This window comes from Bos taurus, chromosome 23, assembly GCF_002263795.3.
Source record: "Bos taurus isolate L1 Dominette 01449 registration number 42190680 breed Hereford chromosome 23, ARS-UCD2.0, whole genome shotgun sequence".
NCBI lineage: Eukaryota > Metazoa > Chordata > Mammalia > Artiodactyla > Bovidae > Bos > Bos taurus.
The window spans coordinates 44,657,819-44,680,110 of NC_037350.1; the positions used below are offsets into that span (position 1 = coordinate 44,657,819).

General features: G+C 45.5%; 1 protein-coding gene across 4 annotated transcripts in view; it reads left to right on the forward strand.

Moving 5' to 3' along the window:
* The window catches only part of ADTRP (androgen dependent TFPI regulating protein), a 68,288-nt gene extending 48,426 nt beyond the window's left edge, over positions 1–19,862 (forward strand). For 2 of the 4 annotated variants that reach the window (XM_059880424.1, XM_059880425.1), the window contains exons 6-7: positions 7,657–7,808; positions 19,061–19,862. In XM_059880424.1, the coding sequence (XP_059736407.1) occupies positions 7,657–7,808; positions 19,061–19,095 (187 nt within the window). In that variant the 3' untranslated portion in view covers positions 19,096–19,862. 4 annotated transcript variants of the gene reach the window in all.
* Positions 19,863–22,292: the final 2,430 nt, after the last annotated feature.

Consider the following 22,292-nt stretch of genomic DNA (forward strand, 5'->3'; position numbering starts at 1 on the left):
TGCAGCAGCCCCAGGCCGGTCTCCACTGCTGGCAGAAGGAGGATGCTGCTGCTGCTACTGCAGCAGCCCCAGGCCGGTCTCCACTGCTGGCAGAAGGAGGATGCTGCTGCTGCTACTGCAGCAGCCCCAGGCCGGTCTCCACTGCTGGCAGAAGGAGGATGCTGCTGCTGCTACTGCAGCAGCCCCAGGCCGGTCTCCACTGCTGGCAGAAGGAGGATGCTGCTGCTGCTACTGCAGCAGCCCCAGCTGGCCTGCAGTGCGCCGACACCTTGCTCTTGATGGACCAGAAGTCTGCTGATGCAGTAGGTGTCTCTGCCAGGGTGTCAGGTATTCCACGCCAGGCGCAAGTGTCACACAGCTGTGCAGCTATACCCCAGCCTGGGGAGAGAGATCTGTAAAGTCACTGCTCAACTGCAGTTCTTACGGGGAAAGAAATGATTCCTATCTTCTGTTCTGTGCTCACTTGGGTGAGGGCCCAGAGCAGAGCTGTCTGGTCACTCCTAGTGTAATAACCCTCTAAGTTTCTGCACCCGTTTACACAGTTACACACATAGACATCTTCCCAGAGAAGACATTAGAAACTGCCAGAAGGGCGAACTGAGCTGAGTTCCAGGACCAGCCTCCACGTCATACACACGCCAACAACCCTCTCCTACCCCTTCTACTGCACTGTGTAAATTCCCTCCCAGAGCCACTGTGACCCTTTCCTGAGCTGTGACCTTAGTCCAGGACCATCTAGATGGCACCATTGTTTTACAGCCTACAAAGTTGGGGTCGGAATCCTAGCCTCATTTTCCACAGAAGAACTCCTTAGCCCTCATGTAAATTAATATAGGAAAATAAATATAAAGATGCCACACAGCTTCCCCTGTTATCAACATCTGGGGTCCAGGTCAGCCTGCATGCAAATTGAAGAGGAATGGAAATGGAGGGCTAGGCATGGAAATGAGTGTCTACACTTTTCATGATTCCTGTGCAAATCTCAGTTCCTGTTCACCCAAAATGCCTGTTACAAAAGTGAGAGATAAGAAGAGGTTGAAAATGGATATAGCTGTACAATTAGGAACGAGGGACATACCTGAGACATATTGTTGGTGGAACAGAATGGGGTTTTATGGATTGATTGGTGTGTAATAGGCTAATGAAAAGGAAAAATCAAGGAGAATACTCAGGATTCTCAGCTGGTGAACTGGGAAGATGGTGATTCCATTAAAAGATATGGAGACGTTAGAAAACAAATAGTTTTGGGGTACCACTCCAGTACTCTTGCCTGGAAAATCCCTTGGATGGAGGAGCCTGGAAGGCTGCAGTCCATGGGGTCACTGAGGGTCGGACACAACTGAGCAACTTCACTTTCACTTTTCACTTTCATGCATTGGAGAAGGAAATGGCAACCCACTCCAGTGTTCTTGCCTGGAGAATCCCAGGGACGGGGGAGCCTGGTGGGCTGCCATCTATGGGGTTGCACAGAGTCAGACACGACTGAAGTGACTTAGCAGCTTGATGTTAAAAAGCCAATTTAAAAGCCCATATCTGGGTCCCATTCCAGAAGATTCTGGTTTAATTGGTTCAGGATATGTCCTGGGCATCAGAATTTTTAGAATGCCCAAGGCAACTCTGGACTCAGCCTGATGGCTCAGACGGTAAAGAATCTGCCTGCAATGCAGAAGACCTAGGTTCAATCACTGTGTCGGGAAAAGCCCCTGGAGAAAGGAATGGCTACCCACTCTAGTATTCTTGCCTGGAGAATTCCATGGACAGAGGAGACTGGTGGACTACATTTAGTCCATGGGGTCACAAAGAGTCGGACATGGCCGAGTGACTAATGCCCTAAAGACAACTCTAAATCTTCAATCAAAGATGAGCCACTTGTCTAGAGGAACTTGCAATTGGAAATGCAGATCTGGCAGTCTCCAAGGAGGTGGGACTGTGGAGATGCAGGAAGTGGAGCCCCATGGTGGGATGAGGGTTCTCAAGAGACGACAGAGGGAAGAGGAGGAAGTGGGCAGCAAAGGCTAAGGAAACACCCTCCTCCAAGAGGCAGAAGGGGCCGCAAAGTACCAAGAATGACCAGATGGTAGAAAACCAGGAACATGAGAGAACCCCATGGCCCTGAGGGAAGAGGAATCTTTGAGGCAGAAGGGAGCCTTCCAGCGAGGGTGGGCAACAGTTTTAAATGCTATGAAGAGGCTGCCACCCCCAACAACTCACATTAATGCTGGTATTTTAAACACCCACCCAGGTAAACTGTTTATCTAACACTCTAGCTTCACAGTTTCTTTTCACTCCTTTTTAAAAAATTTATTTATTTATTTATGTTTTTTGCTTATTTGAAAGTAAATCATGCAGGAAATTTATTTTTAGGACACTAGTAGAACTTCACAACTTTATATTAAAAAAAAATTTAACTCTTGTAGTTATTAAAGCTAGGAAAGTGAAAGTGTAGCTCAGTCATGTCTGACTCTTTGTGACTCCATGGACTGTAGCCCGCCAGGCTCCTCTGTCCATGGAATTCTCTAGGCAAGAATACTGGAGTGGGTTGCCATTTTCTTCTCCATTTTCTTCCTGATGCAGGGATCAAACCCGGGTCTCCTGCATAGCAGACGGATTCTTTACTGACTGAACCACCCGGGAAGCAATCATCCTTCGTATTTCGTCAGGAACAGAAACCCTGGACAGATAGGTGAACTGAGGCAGGAGTTTCGAAGTCAGTACCAGCTCCACCCCCATGCTAAGGAGTCACCAGGGAACAAGTTCTCAGGGGCATCTTCAGTGCAGAAAGTCCTCTGCTAACTTGTCGAATTTATTCACAAAATGTAAATGCAGACTGTGCTTGCTTTCTGGCATCAGATGTAACTGTGACCCTCTCACAGGGTTACTTATGAAGTCTATGAAAACATGGAACCAGAGGATCCTACCATTCTGTTTATTCTGCTGGTCTCGAAAGATATGTCATGAGAATTAAAACGTTGAGAATTATGTGCCTGCAGCCGACCAAACCCCTAGTTATCTACTAACCTCTAACCCAACAGACTTCCACTATTGATAAGACACAGAAAATACAAATTTCATGATCATCATTTGATGCTACAAGATTTAGGATGAGGAGATTATAAAAGATTAATGTTTGGCTACCACTTTATGCCCTCCTAGCCTGACTCACATAGATTCACGTGGCAGACAGCTCCACATACAGTATTCTTTGCCGAACTGAGGGTCAGAAGCATTGGCCTCTTCAAAGTATTAATAAAGTGAGTGGCCAATTAACTACTATTTGGAAGGCTACTGTTTACACTTCTGTGGTGTTCTTGCTGCGTCAGCAGCCAAGGCCTGCCTGTAGAAGCCACAGCGAACAGCTTAAAAGGAAACACTGGTGCTCGTGGTGCCCCCTCAACAGCCATTTATTTAAAAATAAGGAACTTGGGAAACAGATAACACATATCAGATAAAATCCCCATCCTCATAGAGCTCCCAGAAGCCCTGAAGGAAGACAGACAAATATGAGGGCAGGGTAAATTCATGGTCGGGGAAGCACACGGCATGGCAACCTAATCGGATGTGGGTTGTGGGAAGAATGGGCAGGAAACTTTTTCTGGAGAAACGAACTTTTAAGTTAAAATTCAAACGTGAGGAAGATTCAGCTAGGGACAGAGTAAGAAGTGTGTCCTTGGAAGGGTGAAGATCAGAGTTGTTCCAGAGACCATAGCAGGATGCAGAAGCTGCAGAGCTTGGTCCATTCAAGAAACAGAAATGGGTCCGCAATGGTCGGGCTGCGGATCTGAGGATGGGTGGGTGGACGGGTGGACAGGGCAGGGCCAGGTAGGCTGGGGGAGGAGTGTGGGCTTTTTCCTAAATCAATGTGGATCCCCTGGGAGGAGGGGGAGCACCGGGAATAGGTATTTTTCTTTTAGAGACATTATTGAGTTGCTGCGGTGTGGAAAGTAGATGGAACGGAGGATCCTGGATTGAAATCATGAAATGAGTGCCCTGCAGAAATACCTAAATAGGATTCCGTGGGATCACATTGGCAGCTAGGAAGGACCTGGGACTTCCCTCATAGCTCAGCAAAGAATCTGCCTGCAATGCAGGAGACCTGAGTTCGATTCCTGGGTCGGCCCTGGAGAAGGAAATGGCAATCCACTGGAGTATTCTTTTGCCTTGAAAATCCCATGGACAGAGGAGCCTGACAGGCTGCAGCCCATGGCGTCACAAGAGTTGGACACGACTGAGCAACTAAACCATCACCACCACCCCCACCAGGGAGGACCTAACACTGACGGGGGGAGGACCAGGAGGGTTCAGCTGCATGCAGGCTGAGTGCCTTTCCCCTCCCCCACGCCTCCCAACTTCCACCCTCTCCTTCCGCCTCTCCCTCCCTCTCTCTCTTCCCTTTTTACATATATTCTGGCAAGCCATAAAGAGGTAATAGCACCTGACCATGACTATCTCTGCACTCAAGCCTCTCTGCAGACCGCCCTGCATTAAATTGCCTGCCATCTCCCCTGACACTCTATTTGTATTTGCATTACTTTCCCCGCCGTCAGTTATCACACTTATAACTTTCTCTGCACCTTCTCTGGGAAAGCACAGACTTCGTTAACTTACCTCAGGAAATTTCCTTTACAAACCTTACTCTGGAGGAAACAAAAAGTAAATAAACAGAAACTTTCCAGGCCTCTAGGAAAACGTCCTTATTTGTAGACTATCTTATGTAAATGTGCATGGAAACTAGGAAGCCCTAACTTCAACTCTAGGAAATAAACAAAGCAAGCAAATTAATGCAACCCGTTTGGAGTCTGTTTGGAGCTCCTCACCGACCCCAAACGCCTGGCCCTAGGTACTTGAGGGTATTTGCTTTCTGTCCCTAAAATGTTCCTTTCTGTCCCTTCCTCTGTCCTGTCATGCAGCCAGGCAGGAAAGAAGTGTCATGGGTGTCCTTCTAGAATGCACCCACCGGACACACGTGTCACAGAATTCCAGCATTAGTCATAGCGCTAATAACTGTTATTGTTATTGTCCTGTTCTGAGGACATGAGAGCAGCATCTAGACAAGTCCAGGGCAGCAGAGCAGCACCAGCAGGGCCAGAACGACACACACACAGCATGCAATTTACCATTTCGAGGACACCGTTTAGTGGCACTAAAGACATTCTCACTGCTGTGCACCCATCACCACTATCCTTTTCCAGAATGCTTTTCTTCCCAAACTGAAGTTTTGTACTCCTTACACAGAAACTCCCCATTCCCTCCTCCCTCAGCCCCATTCTGCTTGGTCTATCCGTTTGATGACCCTAAGTACTTCATGTAAGTGGAATCATACAGTATTTTTCCCTTTGTGACTGGCTTATCTTACCTAGTATCCCCAAGTTCCATTCATGTTATAGCACATGTCAGGATTTCCTCCCTTCTGAGGGTTGCATAGGGCTTCCCCGGTGGCTCAAGCAGTAAAGAATCTGCCTGCAATGCAGGAGACTTAAGAGATGTGGGTTTGATCCCTAGGTCGGGAAGATCCCCTGGAGGAGGGCATGGCGACCCACTCCAGTATTCTTGCCTGGACAATCCCATAGACAGAGGAGCCTGGCGGGCTACAGTCCATAGGGTTGCAAAGAGTCGGACACAACTGAAATGACTTAGCACACATACATGCAAGGGTTGCATAATATTTCATTGTGTGTGTATACCTGTACCACACTTTATCTGTTCATCCTTAAATGGACACTTGGGTTGCTGTCATACTTTAATTATTGTGAGTAATGCTGGTATGAACATAGGAGTACAAATATCTCTGAGTCCTTGCTTTCAATTCTTTTGAGTCTGTGCCCAGAAGTTGGAATTGCTGGATCATATGATAATTCTAGGTTTAATTTTTTTCAGGAACTGCCATACGGATAGCAGTTACACCATTTTACATTCCTGTCAACAACAGTGCCCAGGGGTTCCAATTTCTACACATTCTCTACAACACTTGATGTTTTTTCTTTCTTTTTTTATAGAAGGCAGTCTAATGAGTATGAAGGTAGTATCTGACTGCAGTTTTAATTCATATTTCCCTAATGATTAGTGACACTGAGCACCTTTTCCTGTATTTGCTGGCCATGTGTATATCTTCTTTATAGAAAGATCTATTCAAGTCCTTTTTCCATTTTTCATTGGATTTTTTATCTCCTGTTGAGTTCTAAGAGTTCTTTATATATTTGCATATTCTGGATAACAATCTTGTATCAGATGCATGATGTGTAAATATTTTCCCCATTCTGTAAGTTGCCTTTTATATCCTGTTGGTTGTGTCCTTTGATACGTAGAGATGAACTTCTGTTCACCTCCCTTACCTCACCCTAGGCCTGGCCCTGATATTAGCGCTTCTCTCTTCCAACAAAGCATTTGACGAAGTATTTGAAACAACCAAGAACGCTTGGGTTCTAAAAATTGAATTAAGTGCATAATTTTCATTCCTCCATCTGAACTCCTATGACACCCTGGGATATCCAAATCTGAACATCGTTTCTGAAGCATAAGCTAGGCTGTGCTAAGTTTTACAAGGGATGAATAGCCATAAAGAAATTGCTGAGGCATGCCCACTGTGCCATCCCTCGGAGAAGAGAAGCTTTTAAACTCTTATAGAATGATTATGATACGCCGGACGCTGTTGTGTGTAATTTGCATGTGTTAAATTAACGCCCTTAATCTTTACAATAGCCTTATAAGGTGTATGCCCTGTGCATCCCCACTTTACACAGAGCTTAGGGGGAGAGGAAAGCTTAATAAATTAGTGAAGGCAGCGTGGCTAGTAGGAAGCAGAGCTAGGATCTGAATCACAGAAGCCTGGGGCCACGTTCTGTACTCTTAACCAAGTATAAACTGTAGCTGCTACATCATCTTCCTCATATTTAAGGAGTTATTTCAGACTCTGGCATCTTCTGGTGCAATTTGTTTCCAGCAAACTGCATTTTTAGGCTTCACTTAGACATCACGGCTCCTCTCCCAGCATTTCTTTTCCTTCTCTTGGCTGACAGAAATGACTTATATTCTATCCTCACAAGAGCAAAATCTGAGCCTCCTGGAGATCCATCCATTCCTACTTAATACTCTACCCACGGCTATTTCCCCAAGCTGAAATCGAGGCCAACAATTAAACCCCAGGCCTATTGTATTAGAGTAATAGTGCTCAGTCTCTGCCCCTCCTACCCCAACGGGCTTGGGGGAGCTAATGGAAAGCCACATTTAACTCTTAGGTACAGAAAAGCAAACCCCACTTGTCTGGCTGAGAGTGAGCATATTGGGCACCATCTCAGCAAGTTCAATGTCTCAGCAGGTCATATCTCTCAGGGGAAGAAATAATCCATGTTCTTATACATTTTGTTTAGCTAATGATGTGTACAATGTTTTCCCATATTCTTTTATAATCATTGAATTTTAATGGATTGGGTAAAATAGCCCAGCCCAGCGCATAAAACAGAAGGTCTCAATGAAACAGTCTAGTTATCCAGGAAATACTCACTTCTGTAGCTTCAGCAAACAGCACAGCTGTTAAAAAAAAAAAATGTTCCCTGGGGCTTCTTTCCCTCTGCCTGGACTCCAGGATCTCATTGGTCTTGAAGGGACTACAGCTTTCTCCCCACTGCTGTCCTAACCATTGTGATTTGTCATTTTTTGCAGGGTCCTATGGATCTACTCTGAGACAGGTACATGGGTATATCCTGTGTTTGCCAAACTCAGCCCAGGGGGTCTAGCAGCCTTCTTCTCTCTCAGCTACATCTTTACCATCGGCATCTACCTATTTGGAGAGAAGCTCAACCACTGGAAGTGGGGTCAGTTCATTTCTCTTTTACCTACAGAAACATGTCTTTGTTATGTGTCTTTACTCCTCCTGAAAACAGAAGGATGCCCTAGTAAAGCAGAAGGCAGTAATGTTTGATGCCTTTGTCCAAAGTAAGAAAAAGCCTGGGGGAGGTTCCCACTTTGTCAAAAGACCCCATCAAATTATCTCCCCCACTGCTCCTCCAAACAACACCTCATTTAACTTTACAGCTAAACGCCATCTTGCTTAGAGAGCTTCGGATCCAAAGAGCACAGTGTCACCATCCCCTCCATGCAAAAATGGACGCAGAACCTCCCTCCCTTAGTGGGGACTTGAGATTCACAAGCTCTTCAATGTCAAGATTTCTTCTTCGACTGAAATGGGTCCAGATGACCTTCTGAGCTCCTCCCACCCTCAGCTGTGCCTTCCCTAAAGAGTTACCACCCCTCTCCCACTAGGTTGCTTCTCAGACTTCAGTAAAGTGTTCATCAGGTAAAATCACACCCTGTACTTGAGATCAGAATTCTCGATGGAGGTTTTAGGCAATGTGAGTATGTCAGAGAGCTGAGCTTTCTAATTATAGGTAAGCAGAACCACGTTGCTTCTTCATAGCAAAAAAATAATCCTAACTTAGTTGGTTTTAAAGTGGAAGATTTCATTCTCCTCCCTGCTTCCCCCACTGCTCCCACCCCCAGAATATTTTCTTTTGGAAAAGTAACCATGGAAAAGTCAGGTTGCAAAATATCCATGATTTGTTACCTACCCCAGGAGACATGCGGGAACTCCACTCTGATTTTGTACATAAGGAAGGCAAGAGTCACACACAAGCCCCCACCACACACCCACGAGCCATTCTGTTCCATTAAAATAGAAGTGGCATCTTCTGCCCAGTCTATGAACTGGTGTGAAAACATAAGCCTGTGTATGCAAAAAAATTAAAAAGAAAAACCAACAATTTCAGAAGGTTCAGTACAAGAGTGTATATTTCTGAGAGGGGACTGAGACCCTGGAGAAATAAGCATACAACTTGGCTTTCTCACGTATTTTCGACTCTTGGAGAATTTAACTGGTTAAGAAAGCCTCAAAGGCAATATTCTCCTTGAAAGCAAACACTTTAAAAGAAAAAAATGACATACTAAAAATTACCCCAAAAATCAGGATTTCAAATCACAGGAAATTATCCAGAAAAAAAAAAAAAAAGTGTTGACATTTCAGATGTGCTGACTTCTGATTCTAACTAGTTTTGGCTTCCTGAAGTTCTGGGTAGATTTTTGATGCCTTCCCAAAATCTATATTAAAAAAAAAAAGAAAGAAAGAAAGAAAGGAAGGAAGAAAACTAATCCATTTAAAACTTGGCAGAAAATGTGCAGAGAAAAAAGTGATTACTCAGAGCTTAGAGAACAATAACTTTTTAAATCAATTGTATTGAGTTCAATAGGATTAATTTTAAAATTGACAGTCTACAGTGACTTTTAAACATTTTATTGAATTAAAAAAATTTTTTCACTGTATTCATATTATTGAAATTGCTGTTTTCAACACAAAGCCCTTTTAATAAGCCTCATTGTTTAAGTACTATATCCAGTTTTCCACGAAAGCCCCAGTGAGCAAACGAGTTAGTGTCAACATGTGGTCGCTCATTTGCATCATGCATGTGTGAATGTTCATGTTAGCGACAGACACTCCCATCAGGGGCTGTGTTTCTCTCTTCTCTCTAGATTTTTAACTCCTTAAGAGCAGAATGGGTATTCTATATGAATTCTATGTAGCATTGGATAGGATGTGTTATATTCTGAACTGATCTTAATTATAAATGGTTAAATAAGAAATTAAAAGAGAAATTAGATCACATAAAATTCCAATGGCAGTGAACACTGGCTTGCATGTTCATTCACTCTGTCATGTCTGATTGTTTGGGACGGTATGGACTGTGGCCCACCAGGCTCCTCTGTCCATGGGATTTTCCAGGCAAGAATACTGGAGTGGGTTGCCATTTCCTACTCTAAGGAATCTTCCCGACCCAGGGGTCAAAACTGAGTCTCATGCATTAGTAGGCTGATTCTTTACCACCGAGCCACCTGGGAAGCTAGCCATGTCCCCAGTGAACACTTAAATCATCTACAAGTAAACAGAGCTAAATATGTGAAAATATTTCTCACTTCCTATTCTGCTGAAAGCCCTGTAAAGAAAGTAAAAGTGAAAGTCACTGGTCATGCCTGACTCTTTGCAACCCCATGGACTACACAGTCCATGGAATTCTCCAGGCCAGGATACTGGAATGGGTAGGCTTTCCCTTCTCCAGGGGATCTTCCCAACCCAGGGACCAAACCCAGGTCTCCCACATCATAGGTAGATTCTTTACCAGCTGAGCCACCAGGGACGCCCAAGAATACCGGAGTGGGTAGCCTATTCCTTCTGCAGCGGATCTTCCTGACCCTGGAATGGAACTGGGGTCGCCTGCATCACAGGCAGGTTCTTTACAAACAGAGCTATCAGGGAAGCCTGAAAGCTCTGTAAGTCCTCCTCAATTGACAGATGAAAATCCGAGTCTTCAGAAGGCTCACAAGGGTCTCTGCGAGCCAGGCCCTGCCCTGACTCTTGCTCACCTATCTGCATTAATGCATTCAGGTCCTCAGTGATAAGATGACCTGTATGAAGGGCAATTGCTCATCTCCGTTTGCCCAGGACCGTCCTGGTTAATGCCTGCTGTGCACATGTGAACAGAGTTTTACCCTGGCCAGGCTTGAACAACACATCCTTCTATCTCTGAGTCCCTCTCCAAACCCTCTGTTCTGGATGTATGGAAACATGTAAGTAGCCACCTATTCCATCCGAATTGAGGGCTCACTCTTGCTTTCCGACCTTTCCCACAGCCTGAGCTTCCTTGGATGAGAACAGAAATTCAGAGGAGTGCTTTGATGATGTGGCGGGAGGCAGTGGTTAGGAGAAAACTTCTGTGCCTGATTGCCTGGGCTCCTCCCTCGGGCTCACCACTTACAGACCTATGACCCTGGGCAAGGCACTCCATGTCCTTGCATTCTGGTTTTCTCTTATGCATCATGGAGACAATTTTAGTACCCTTCTCACGGGATTCTGGAGGATCAGAAATGACTTGGGAAGTGTCAACTGCCAAGAACAGGGTCTGGCACACAGGGTTAGCCACTACTGCCCTAATAATTACATTATTACTATTGCTGTAATAATTTCATTCTCACCAAGGAAAAATCAGTAATCTTCTTTTCTGTGTGGATATTCCAATCATCTCCTGCAATGGCATGCACATGTTATCAGTTTTCCCCAGCTGAAGGTGATTAAAAGTAGCAACCACCTACTGCTGCTGCTGCTAAGTCGCTTCAGTCGTGTCTGACTCTGTGCGACCCCATAGACGGCAGCCCACCAGGCTCCTCTGTCCCTGGGATTCTCCAGGCAAGAACGCTGGATGGAGTGGGAGCAACCACCTAAGAATGCAAATTGACAGAGGTAGTGTCGTTCCTAGAGAACTTACAGAGTGAAATGGGAGGTCAGGCTAATGGAGGCTAAAATTAATTGGAATCTCTGCTACTGAAATCCTGAGCTACCCTGGCTGGAGGTCACCAGCCAGCCACCAGGTAATCAAGAAGTATCAGTTGGGACCCAGGTCATATGCAGGTGTCTCTCTAGTAATCGTGCTCAAATGTGACTATAGATTTATAAAATCACTAGGGGAATTTTAAGAATACTAAGTCCCAAGCCCACTCCAGACCAATTAAATCTATCCATGGAGATGGGGACGTAGCACGGGTATTTTTCAAAGCTTCTCAGTTATTTTAATTTATATTCAGGGTCAAGAACCACTGTCACAGAACAGTGACCCTCAAACTTGTATGCACCTGAAAATCTTGTTAAAATTAGGATCTTGTTAAGATGTAGACTGTCATTCAGGAGATCTAAAGAAAAGCTTGGAATTCTGTCCTTCCAGCATGTGCCCCAGAGAGACAGACACTGCTGGTCTGAGAACAAGGCCCGATGTGCCACAGGACGCTGGACTCCTCCCAGCTGAGACAATTGTATCTACCAGCTTCCTTGTGCAATGTGGTGTTTTCCCAGGTCAGCTGCTTGGACGAGAAGGCTGTTGGTAATGATGGTCATGTCTACGCACTTTCTGCCTCCTCATGTGTCATGTCAGTAGGTGAAAATGAGAAGCTTTAGAAGGGCAATAACCATGAGTGACACCAGGAATCAAATGTAAACTTGGAAGTGTGTGGCATTCTCTAGGGGTATAGAAATGCAGAGAGCAAGCCCTGGGCACCAGGGAGACAGCCCCATCAGGCCCGCAGGAAGGTGCCACTGGCCTTCAAAAAGATGCTGTGGCTCGGAAAGCTCTCACGAGGTTCCAGAGGACCAACCTGCTTGAGTTGTTACCATCTCATTCCCAGACCTGTACTAGCTTTTCTGCGTCATGGAACAGAGGGGTGGACAAGCACTGAGCCAGTTATTGAGGCCAGAAAACCACTGGGTAAGAGCCATTTTCTACATTGCAGGCAGAGTGAGGTGGAACACGGATTTCCATCCCTGACGAAAGCCAACGGGGGAAGCAGTCTTTGGTAGATCACTGAAAGCTTGGCTCACCATGTCTGAGCACCTAGAGATGCTCTAGACAGATTGCTGCCACTCTGAATGCTCGGAGAGAGGGGCTGTCATGGGGTCCCAACACAGGACCCCTTCTCTGCCACTTAATATTTAACTTTGCTTTTTGTTTTTCCCCCTTCTTGATAAGACATAAAGATTTTGACGCCAGGACACAAGTCCATCAGGAAGAAAAACCCAACAACCCACAAGATATATCAGGCGTGAAAGGGGCCATGTGCCTCCAGGTCAAAATGGAGAGCCTCTTATATGTAGGTGTGGCTGGAGAGGTGGTCAGCTTACCTGTGGCCCATGTTCCCTGTCCTTACATTCACATGAGGGCTATGTGCCAGGCGTATCCTTCGTCAAGGCCCAAGACCACAGATTCTTTCCCCTCCAGGATAGTTTATAAGCTGAAAATTCCAATCTGGCCAAGTAACCTTGTGATGGTGCCTTGGACAGAATGATATTAAAGTCTTCCTATAATATAACTTCCTATAGATCAGATTTATTTAAAGGAGATTTTATTGTTGAAAGCTACTTAGAGGCCATCTAGTATATCCCCTCAGTTTTATCCACAAAGACATTTGTTATAAGGTCTGTCTATCTTGCATATTGTCCCTGATCATTTCATAAAAAAGAATCCTACCATGAGCTGACTCCATATGTATGTATAAAGCGTAACCCCACTGGGCACCATTTAGTCAAAAAGAAGAATACAGCTCCTTTTTGCATTTCTTGTCCTAACTTCATCTCTCTATTCTCTAAGAGAGTCCATTCAGGATTATTACTTCTCCCTCTTCCTCAGCCTCTTTTCCCTCGAGGATTTCTCCAGCCAGCTCTCAATTCCATCTCCCCCCTCTACTTTCTACACTGTGACTTGTACTCATCTATGTTCGAATCTCATTCTTCTAACACCTCATATCCCCCCAACAATCTGCCTTCTCACCCTTTTCCAAGCCAAGCCTCTGAAACTCAACAAATGTTCTTCAGATTTTCAGCTCTAAGTCTGTCAGTAGCTTTTATGATTGTGGATACATAGGTGTCAATTTTTTGAAATAGTCTGATTTTACTTATCCCGTGTTCCAACTGTACGAAGAATAGGGTGTGTAATTACATATGTGTCCATAGTGATGTTGGCTAAAGGAGTGGTTTCCCTTACCATGCCCGCAGAAAAGGTTTGAATCTTGCATGAGACGAACGTTAAATGTTTGGCCTAAAATATCTCTACTTCTTGGTACTAACAGAGGATAAAGAGAGGACTGAAATAATTCAGGATGGGAGGAGATCAAAACGGGCTAGTAGGAGGATGCCGGGCTCACCTTCCCTCATGAACACATCAGAACCACAACTACATATAGGGTGACTCTTGATTTCAGCGAGAGTACAGCAGAGCAGCTACTCTCCAACCCAGGCTGTAAAGAAAGATCCATGCAGAGCTGAGGAGGAAGGAGGAGAGGCAATCTGCTCAGGACTTGCCCTCACCGGTGGGGGACACAGGGGCGGGGGAGATATCACGGGCAAAGGGATCCTCCCTGCGGAACGAGGACTTTGAACCGTGTATCAGGCACCTCAGCCCTTGGATCTGACATGGGGAAGATGAGCCCGCTTGGCTGGCTTGAAAACCAGTGGGGTTTACTGAGGGCTGTAAGAGACTGAGACTCCACTCTTAAGGAGGTCATGCACAGGTCTGCTTCCTCCCAACGACAGCACAGAGGCAACTGGTTGCAAAATGCTTGGGGACCGCCTCGGGGTGCCCCTCAGCCCGCACCAGGCTCCGGCTCCAGCCCCTCTTGCTCTGGTGGTGCTGGTCTCCTCTAAGGCAGAGGCCACCATTGCCAGCGAGAGTATGCACACTCGAAGGGCATGGAGCCAGCCTGGCCCCTGGCCCTGCTCTGACCTGGGTGGAGGCAACCATTACCAGCTCTTGAATCCCTGCCCACACTCTGCAGGGTGAGTGTCATTGCTGCAGGACAGATCCCCTCTGGGGGGCGGAGGGGTGGAGGTGGGGTCAGCTCAGTGGCATGGCATCAGCCTCTAACCGAGGGCACACACGGGGGAGAAAGTAAAACCAGCACTGAAGTGGGGCCCCAAGGCCTTAGGCCCCGCCTTTGTCCCAAACCAAGATGGGACTGCCATCACACCCGAGAGAAACCAGCTCCCTCAGGGGTCCCTGCTCCAGCCCCTATACCCCCAGCCACTGCCCCGCTCCAGCAGAGCAGTGACAGTCACTGAGCATAGAAGCAGCTCTGCTTGCACCTGGTTCCGGCTCTCGCCCCTCCAACCCCAGTCCTTCCACCCACCAAGGCCATGAGCACCAGCACATCCTGGATGAAGACATGCTCACTTCAAAGCCGGCTCTCTCACCAGAGCTGATGGGCTCACACAGACTCCAAGGGAATCTAACACCAGGACTTGACTTCAAGACAGAGATGAGCATCTGTTTCACCTGACTTCACACAGACAAAGAAAGTTAAACAAAATGAGAAGACAAGAGGACTATGTTTTAAATGAAACAACAAACAAACAATAAAAAGTGCTAATGAAACAGATAAATAATTTACCTGACAAAGAATTCAAAGAAATAGTAATAAGAATGCTAAACTGGAGAAAAGAATAGATGAACACAAAAAGAATTTCAACAAAGAACTAGAAAATACAGGAAAGAATCAGTCAGAATTGAAAAATGCAATGACTGAAATGAAAAATACTCTAGAGCGCATGAGCAGGAGATTATGTGATATTGAGCAATGCATAAGCAGTCCGGAAGATAGAATAATGGAAATCGCCCAAGCAGAAGAGCAAAAAGGAAAACTTAAAAAATGGGAATAGTGTAAGAGACCTCTGGGACATTATCAATTGTACTAACATTTGCATCTTAGGGTTTCCCAGAAGAAGAGAGAGAAAAAAAAAACTATAAATTGTATTTGATAAAATCATGGTTGAAAACTTTCCAAACCTGAAGAAGGAAACAGATGCCCAGGTACAGAAGCACAGAGAATTCCAAACAAGTTGAACTCAAAGGGACTTACACCAAGACATATCGTGATTAAAATGGACAAGGTTAAAGACAAAAAGAGAAGTCTAAGGACAGCAAGAGAAAAACAGCTCCACATAGGAGGGAACCCGCCTAAAGCTGTCAACCGATTTGTAGCAGAACGTTTGCAGTTCAGAAGGGAGTGGCACGATAGAGGTAAAGTGCTTAAAGGAGAAAATCACAACCTAGGATACTCCTCCCAGGAAGGTTATCGTTCAAAATTACGGGGAAGATAAAAAGCTTCTCAGACAAGAAAAAATCAAGAGCTCGTCAGTACTAAACCAATCTTACTTCTCAGGTGGTTCCCTGGTTAAGAATCCACCTGCCACTGTAGGAGATGCAGGAGACGTGGATTTGATCCCTTGGTAGGGAAAATCCCCTGGATCCCCTGGAGGAGATCATGGCAACCCACTCGTGTTCTTGCCTGGAAAATCCCATGGACAGAGGAGCCTGGCAGGCGGCAGTCCATGGCGTCACAGAGTCGGACACAATGGAGTGCATGGAGAGAGAGAGAGAGAAATCAATCTTATAAGAAGTGTTACAGGGTGGTCTTTAAATAAAAATGAAAAGCTATAAAAAAAAAGATAAAATTATAGGAAGGGGAAAATCCTACTAGTACAGGCAAATATATAGTAAAGGCTGTGGATCAACCACTGACATAAGGTAGCGTGAAGCTTAAAAGATAAAAAGGTAAAATAAGCTACAACTACAATAAACAGGGAAGGGAGAGACATGAAGATATAAAATGTGACATCAAAAACACAAAACATGGGGATGAGGGGGAAAATGTAGACCCTTTAGAATGTGAATATTCATTGGAAAGACTGATGCTGAAGCTGAAGGCCAATACTTTGGCCACCTGATGCGAAGAACTGACTCATTAGAAAAGACCCTGATGCTGGGAAAGATTGAAGGTAGGAGGAGAAGGGGATGACAAAGGATAAGATGGTTGAATGACATCACCGACTCGATGGACATGAGTTTGAGTAGGCTCCAGGAGTTGGTGATGGACAGGGAGGCCTGGTGCACTGCAGTCCATGAGGTCGCAAAGAGTCAGACACAACTGAGCGACTGAACTGAGCTGAACTTTAGGACGTGTTTGAACTTAAATGACTACCAGTTTAAAATAAATGGATATAGTTACTGATCAGCATATATGAAGTCCACAGTAACCACAAGTCAAAAAACTACAATGTATATACAAAAACCAGCTATGCATTGTGAAAACATCAGTTCAGTTCAGTCGCTCAGTTGTGTCCCACTCTTTTCAACCCCATGAATCGCAGCACGCCAGGCCTCCCTATCCATCACCAACTCCCGGAGTTCACTCAAACTCATGTCCATCGAGTCGGTGATGCCATCCAGCCATCTCATCCTCTGTCGTCCCCTTTTCCTCCTGCCCCCAATCCCTCCCAGTATCAGAGCCTTTTCCAATGAGTCAACTCTTCGCATGAGGTGGCCAAAGTACTGGAGTTTCAGCTTTAGCATCATTCAGAGATAAATTCAGAGAAGGAAATGGCAACCCACTCCAGTGTTCTTGCCTGGAGAATCCCAGGGACGGGGGAGCCTGGTGGGCTGCCGTCTATGGGGTCGCACAGAGTCGGACACGACTGAAGCGACTTAGCAGCAGCAGCAGAGATAAATTCTGAAGACTCAAAGAAATCTAGAGACTGTTGAGCGCCATGAGAATTCAGAACTAAGAACCCATCCCTACCTTCTAGAACCCAACATAAAAATATGATTCCAGTGATATTCACAAGATGTGAGTCCCCTCAGAGCTTCGTGGTTGGACATGGAGACTCTGATCCAGTGGAAGGAGCCACCTGCCTTCCTTCCCCTGAGGAACTGCCCACCATCACCTCCACTCCTGCTTCTGCTGTTTCTCTCCAAGACGTCGTGTTCTGTTATGTCTCTTGACTCAAGAAGGAATCTCCAATCCTTGGCACCCAGGGTTGAAGCAATGAGCTTTTGATTACAGTTAGACTTTGAGGATTGGTAACAACATGGATAAACAAAGTTTTAGGTTGCTTCAGAGAGATCCTGGAAGGAACAACTTTGAGAAGTTTACAATGAGCAAGCTATTGAATACAAGAGAACTAACTTGTTGTTTCAGAGAAGGCAATGGCACCCCACTCCAATACTCTTGCCTGGAAAATCCCATGGACGGAGGAGCCTGGTAGGCTTCAGTCCATGGGGTCGATAAGAGTCGGACACAACTGAGCGACTTCACTTTCACTTTTCAGTTTCATGCATTGATGAAATGCATTCATGAAATGGCCACCCACTCCAGTGTTCTCACCTGGAGAATCCCGGGGAGCCTGGTGGGCTGCCGTCTATGGGATCGCACAGAGTCGGACTGAAGCAACTTAGCAGCAACGTGTTGTTTACCTGAAAACAGATTCATTAAAGGTCCTAAATGTATACTTCAGAAAAAAGAAGATATTGTGCTTATGTCTACAGACCTAATGTAGAGAAGACCTAACTGGGGCAAAGAGAATTCACATCAAAAATGTAAAACAAGTGGAAGCATCAATGAAAAGAACGTGAAACATGTAAAGCTAGATAAATCAGCAAGGCTTCACTTAAGTTATTGGGTGTAGTATGGATTGATGAGGAACTGAAGAAAGGAGACTGTGCTTAAAGATGTTGAGAGACATGAATTCAAAGGTGGCTGTTGGGGCTGGGTGATTAGGAGCTAGCCACCCTAGAAATCAGTGTGATGAGGGGGCTACAGGAGGACCTCATGTCATCAATCTCTAACACCTCTGAGAAGGGGCGTTCCAGCAAAATGCAATGATAAGCTATTTAAAGTTTACTGTTAAGGATATAACTGATGGAGGGGGCAGGGTTTAAAGAATAAAGCCTGGAATTGCAAACTGAGACTGTTGTGATAATATGAGCCAGGAGTAATGGGGCTCTAGAAGGGCTGAGAAGAGACTGAGCTGAAAAAAGACTGCGTTTGGCAACAGACAGGAAGGACAATGAGCTAATGAAGTTTCTGAAATTTCAAAGTTTATGTGAAGATTTGTGATCATTAAAGATGGAGATACCAATTGTTGGCTAAATGGAAGTCATTCTAGAAATCTAATGCTACAATTTCAATAGAATAAACCCCTCTAATAAGCTTACTAAACACTAATCAATATTCCAGTACTTTTCTATGCATGCCAATAAACTGATTTGGTTAAAGGTTACAGAACGGCACCTAGTTAGGTGAATAGCCACGCTTCTATTTCCTCTCTCATTTGATTGATGTGGTCTCTTCACCTTCATCTGCAGTCTCAAAATTTGTTGACAGACTGTGTGCAGCCTTCAAACACATGCCGAAAGCAACAGCCATCAGTGGTTCACAGGAAATGTTCAGAGCCACAGGATGCCAACTGCCCCTTTGGTCAGCTGGCCAGCTGTGAGTCACGCCCCAAGCAGGACAGCAGAAATGTCCCCTCCTGTCCTTGCAGCAGTGCTGGTGGGTTTCAGAGCTCTTCAAGTGCATCATCTCGCCCGTGCAAAAGTTTCCTCAACTCTCCACTGTGCCAAGTCAGGGTGGACGTCTACCCACAGGAGAACACCCATCAGGGAAGCCCAAAGACTAAGGTCTCTTTCTGTTCTCGTTTGTGCAGGTGATACAATGCAACCCAGGAAGAAGAGGAAGTGATCAGACACTTTTGCAAGAACTAAGACGGAAGAAAACATGAGAATTTTTTCCCATCTTTTTTTTTTTTTTCCTGGTAGGGGAAGGTGGTAGAGCAACATAGAAAAGTAGAAAGGACAGGGAATAATATATAAATTTTAAAAGAGGGTTATGAAGGTAGGGGATTAATTTGAGGACTTTTGGCTTTTGGAAACATTTGCCCCCAAAACAATTCCTGCTCTCTCAGAATGTGTTACCTCTGTCTGACCTCTGGGAAGGATGGTCTGTGGTCAACGTCTCGCCGAAGGCCAAAGACACTTGTGTAAATGCGGTGTCAGAGAATGTTTAAAGAGAAAGGAACTTCGGGTCATCCACACTCTTCACAGAGAAGGAGCCTGAGGACCTAGACGGGAAGTTACCTCATGCGGCCAAAGCTTTAGTGTTAGAACCAAGACAACAACTTTTATCTCCCAGATCTGCCAACTCCCAGTCCTGGCCCATGTCTGAATAATCCCAATTTTCCTCAAAAGAAGCGCTTTAATAAGCTAGTTATTTTCATGGATTTCTCATCTATTTTTTTTTCCTGTAAATGGAAATGTAGGAAGATGGCTGTTGCTAGCAAATTAACTGGGGCAATGAGAAAATAAGTTATAAAAATATTGGGAAATCTGTCCCTTTGTGAGCAAGCATTTGGGGCAAGTAAACACAGAACACAGGGACATTGTTAGAATCTCTTACATGGGAATACTGATTGATTCGTTAAATAAATGATCATTTTACTGGGGGAACAATCTGGATGGGAAGTGACATGATTATGACTGCTGAGACTGCTTTGGTACGAAGCACTTTGCTGAGTTGCTGTTGTTGTTCAGCTGCTCAGTCGTGTCCGACTCTTTGTGACCCCATGGACTGCAGCACGCCAGGCTTCCCTGTTCTTCACCATCTCCAGAAATTTGCTCAGACTCATGTCCATTGACTCAGTGATGCTATCCAACTCATCTCGTGGCTTAGGTTATGGTTTAAAAAAGCTGATTGTCAGCTGATTAACGAACGTGTTCGCAAACCTGCTTTAATTTTCCTAGAGAATTTTTCTGGGTCTTTATTTTCAGACACATTTTATAAAGAACACAAATGATTAGTGGTAGGTAAACATGTTTGAGTCCATCGATACGCCAACAGACCCATATGGGCTGGGTGAATTGTACCTGGGCTTTCCAATCTAACATGATACAGGAGAAATATGGTTAAAATGGACACCAAGGGCGGTTTGATAGACTTAGGGAAGAGAGCAGCGTATTCCAATAGGGCAGGGAGTCCAGGGGAAGACCAGGACAGGCACCAAGAGACCCGCGGGATCTCCACTCCTCTTCAGTTATGCAAATATGAGCCTTGAGTCTTTTGTTCTGAATCTGGAAACACCACCTCCTTTCCCACACCAGCTGCTTCTTGACTGCTCCACACACCTGGTCTCAGCGGGAGCTGAGAAGCAGTTGTCACAGTGGAAATTCTCCAAAGGTGAAGCCCACAGGGGATCACCCAAATTTTCCACACCCCCCGAATGACTCGGGGCTGCATATTTCTCAGAGTCATAGTAAGCTCCTGCCTGGGATGAGCCTACAAATTTCTATTTGTGACTTCACTGTCCCCGGGACCAAATTAAACTCTGCTAGCTGCATGACTGGCCACCGTGCAGTAGCTAATCCAGCTCTAGAAATACCTCAGAACCATTCCCCAGTGAGCACAGATGTAATCACACAGTGCTTCCTTGACGCTGCTGTAGCTTAGGAAAGGAGAGTAATAGAACACCAGTCATGAACACTGATGAAACGCTCCTTAGAAGGGAGATAGTGTCAGCTGCCCACATAAAGCTGTGTGAGACCCTTAGTGGTTAGAGAACAATACAAACCAAATGATAACGATGAGAAAACTGGCAACAATATTTGTACAGTGTCATGAATTTAGAGCCACTCTCACTTCCAAGACCTCATTTTATCTTGGTGGTTGTTCAGTCACTGGGTCATGGCCGACCCTTTGTCACCATGGACTGCAGCATGCCAGGCTTCCCTGTCCTTCACTATCTCCCAGAGCTGGCTCAAACTCATGGACTGGTCCCTACCTGTGCTTATACTCTGAAGTTGCTCTCTCCCACGTGACACCGATTTTGAGTTTGGGGAGAAGACTTGCCTTGTTTGCCTAAACAATACATTAGCTCCATCCTCCCTGTGAATGGGTCATCCGTTTCTCAAGCTATTTTTGGCTCCTCTGCACCTACTTGCTTGCAATACTTGTCATTACAGGAAGTCAGTTTCATACACTGTAATCCCCAAACGCCTGGTGCTGGCATGTGGAGAGTGCGGGGTGTGGGGGAGGGGGGTTGAGGAAAGAGTGAGGAGGCCAGTCTCCCAGAAGGCTGCCTGGCTGAGCGCTGAGCCCACCCAAGTCTGGGTACCCCCACCCCAAGGGTACAAGTGTCAGAAACCTGAATCCATATCCAGACTATTTTCCATTCTCATGTAGCTGACGGTTCTTTTCTTTTCTCTTTTTTTTTTTTAAATAAGAGCATTTGAGTAGGCAGCAAAGCCAGTCAGAACTGTTTATTTATAGCAGTGGATTTTCAATGCTGTATAAATTAGAAATCATTGCTGAATGAGGCCCGCGCCCACTCACACAGGCAGGGCCGCTATCTGAGAGTCCTTTCACACAGTTTGACTGTACACAGTCTAAAACGGGAGAAAATGACATGCTCCGAGTCAAATGACGGAGTCACAGCTAAACTGCAAAGCAGAAAACCAGCAATTATTTTTCTCCAGCACAATATGGGGAGTACGACAGGTGCAATTATCCAATATTATTTAACAGCACCGGTTTGTGGTGTAGGGAGAAAATAAAGGTTTCTGTGTCGTGGAGAGAAAAAAAGGAAAAAGGAAAGAACTTGCCTCCAGCTCCTGTTTCTGTGGATTAAGCTGTGTTATGTAAATTGAAACTGGCCTGGATTCCAAAAAAGGAAGGAAGAAGCACCTGGCTTCCTCAGCTTGGCTCCCCGGAAGCTCCCCACTTGCGTCACCGGGAAAAAGACCCTTTCCTGGGGATCCTGAGCCTCCTTCTCAGAGGCAGTGGCTCCAGGTAAGACTGTGTGGAAGGCTGAGCTTCCTGAACTCCTGTCCCTTAGAGGGAAAGCGTCTCCAGCAATGATTCCTCCACCCTCAACTGAATTAAGATGC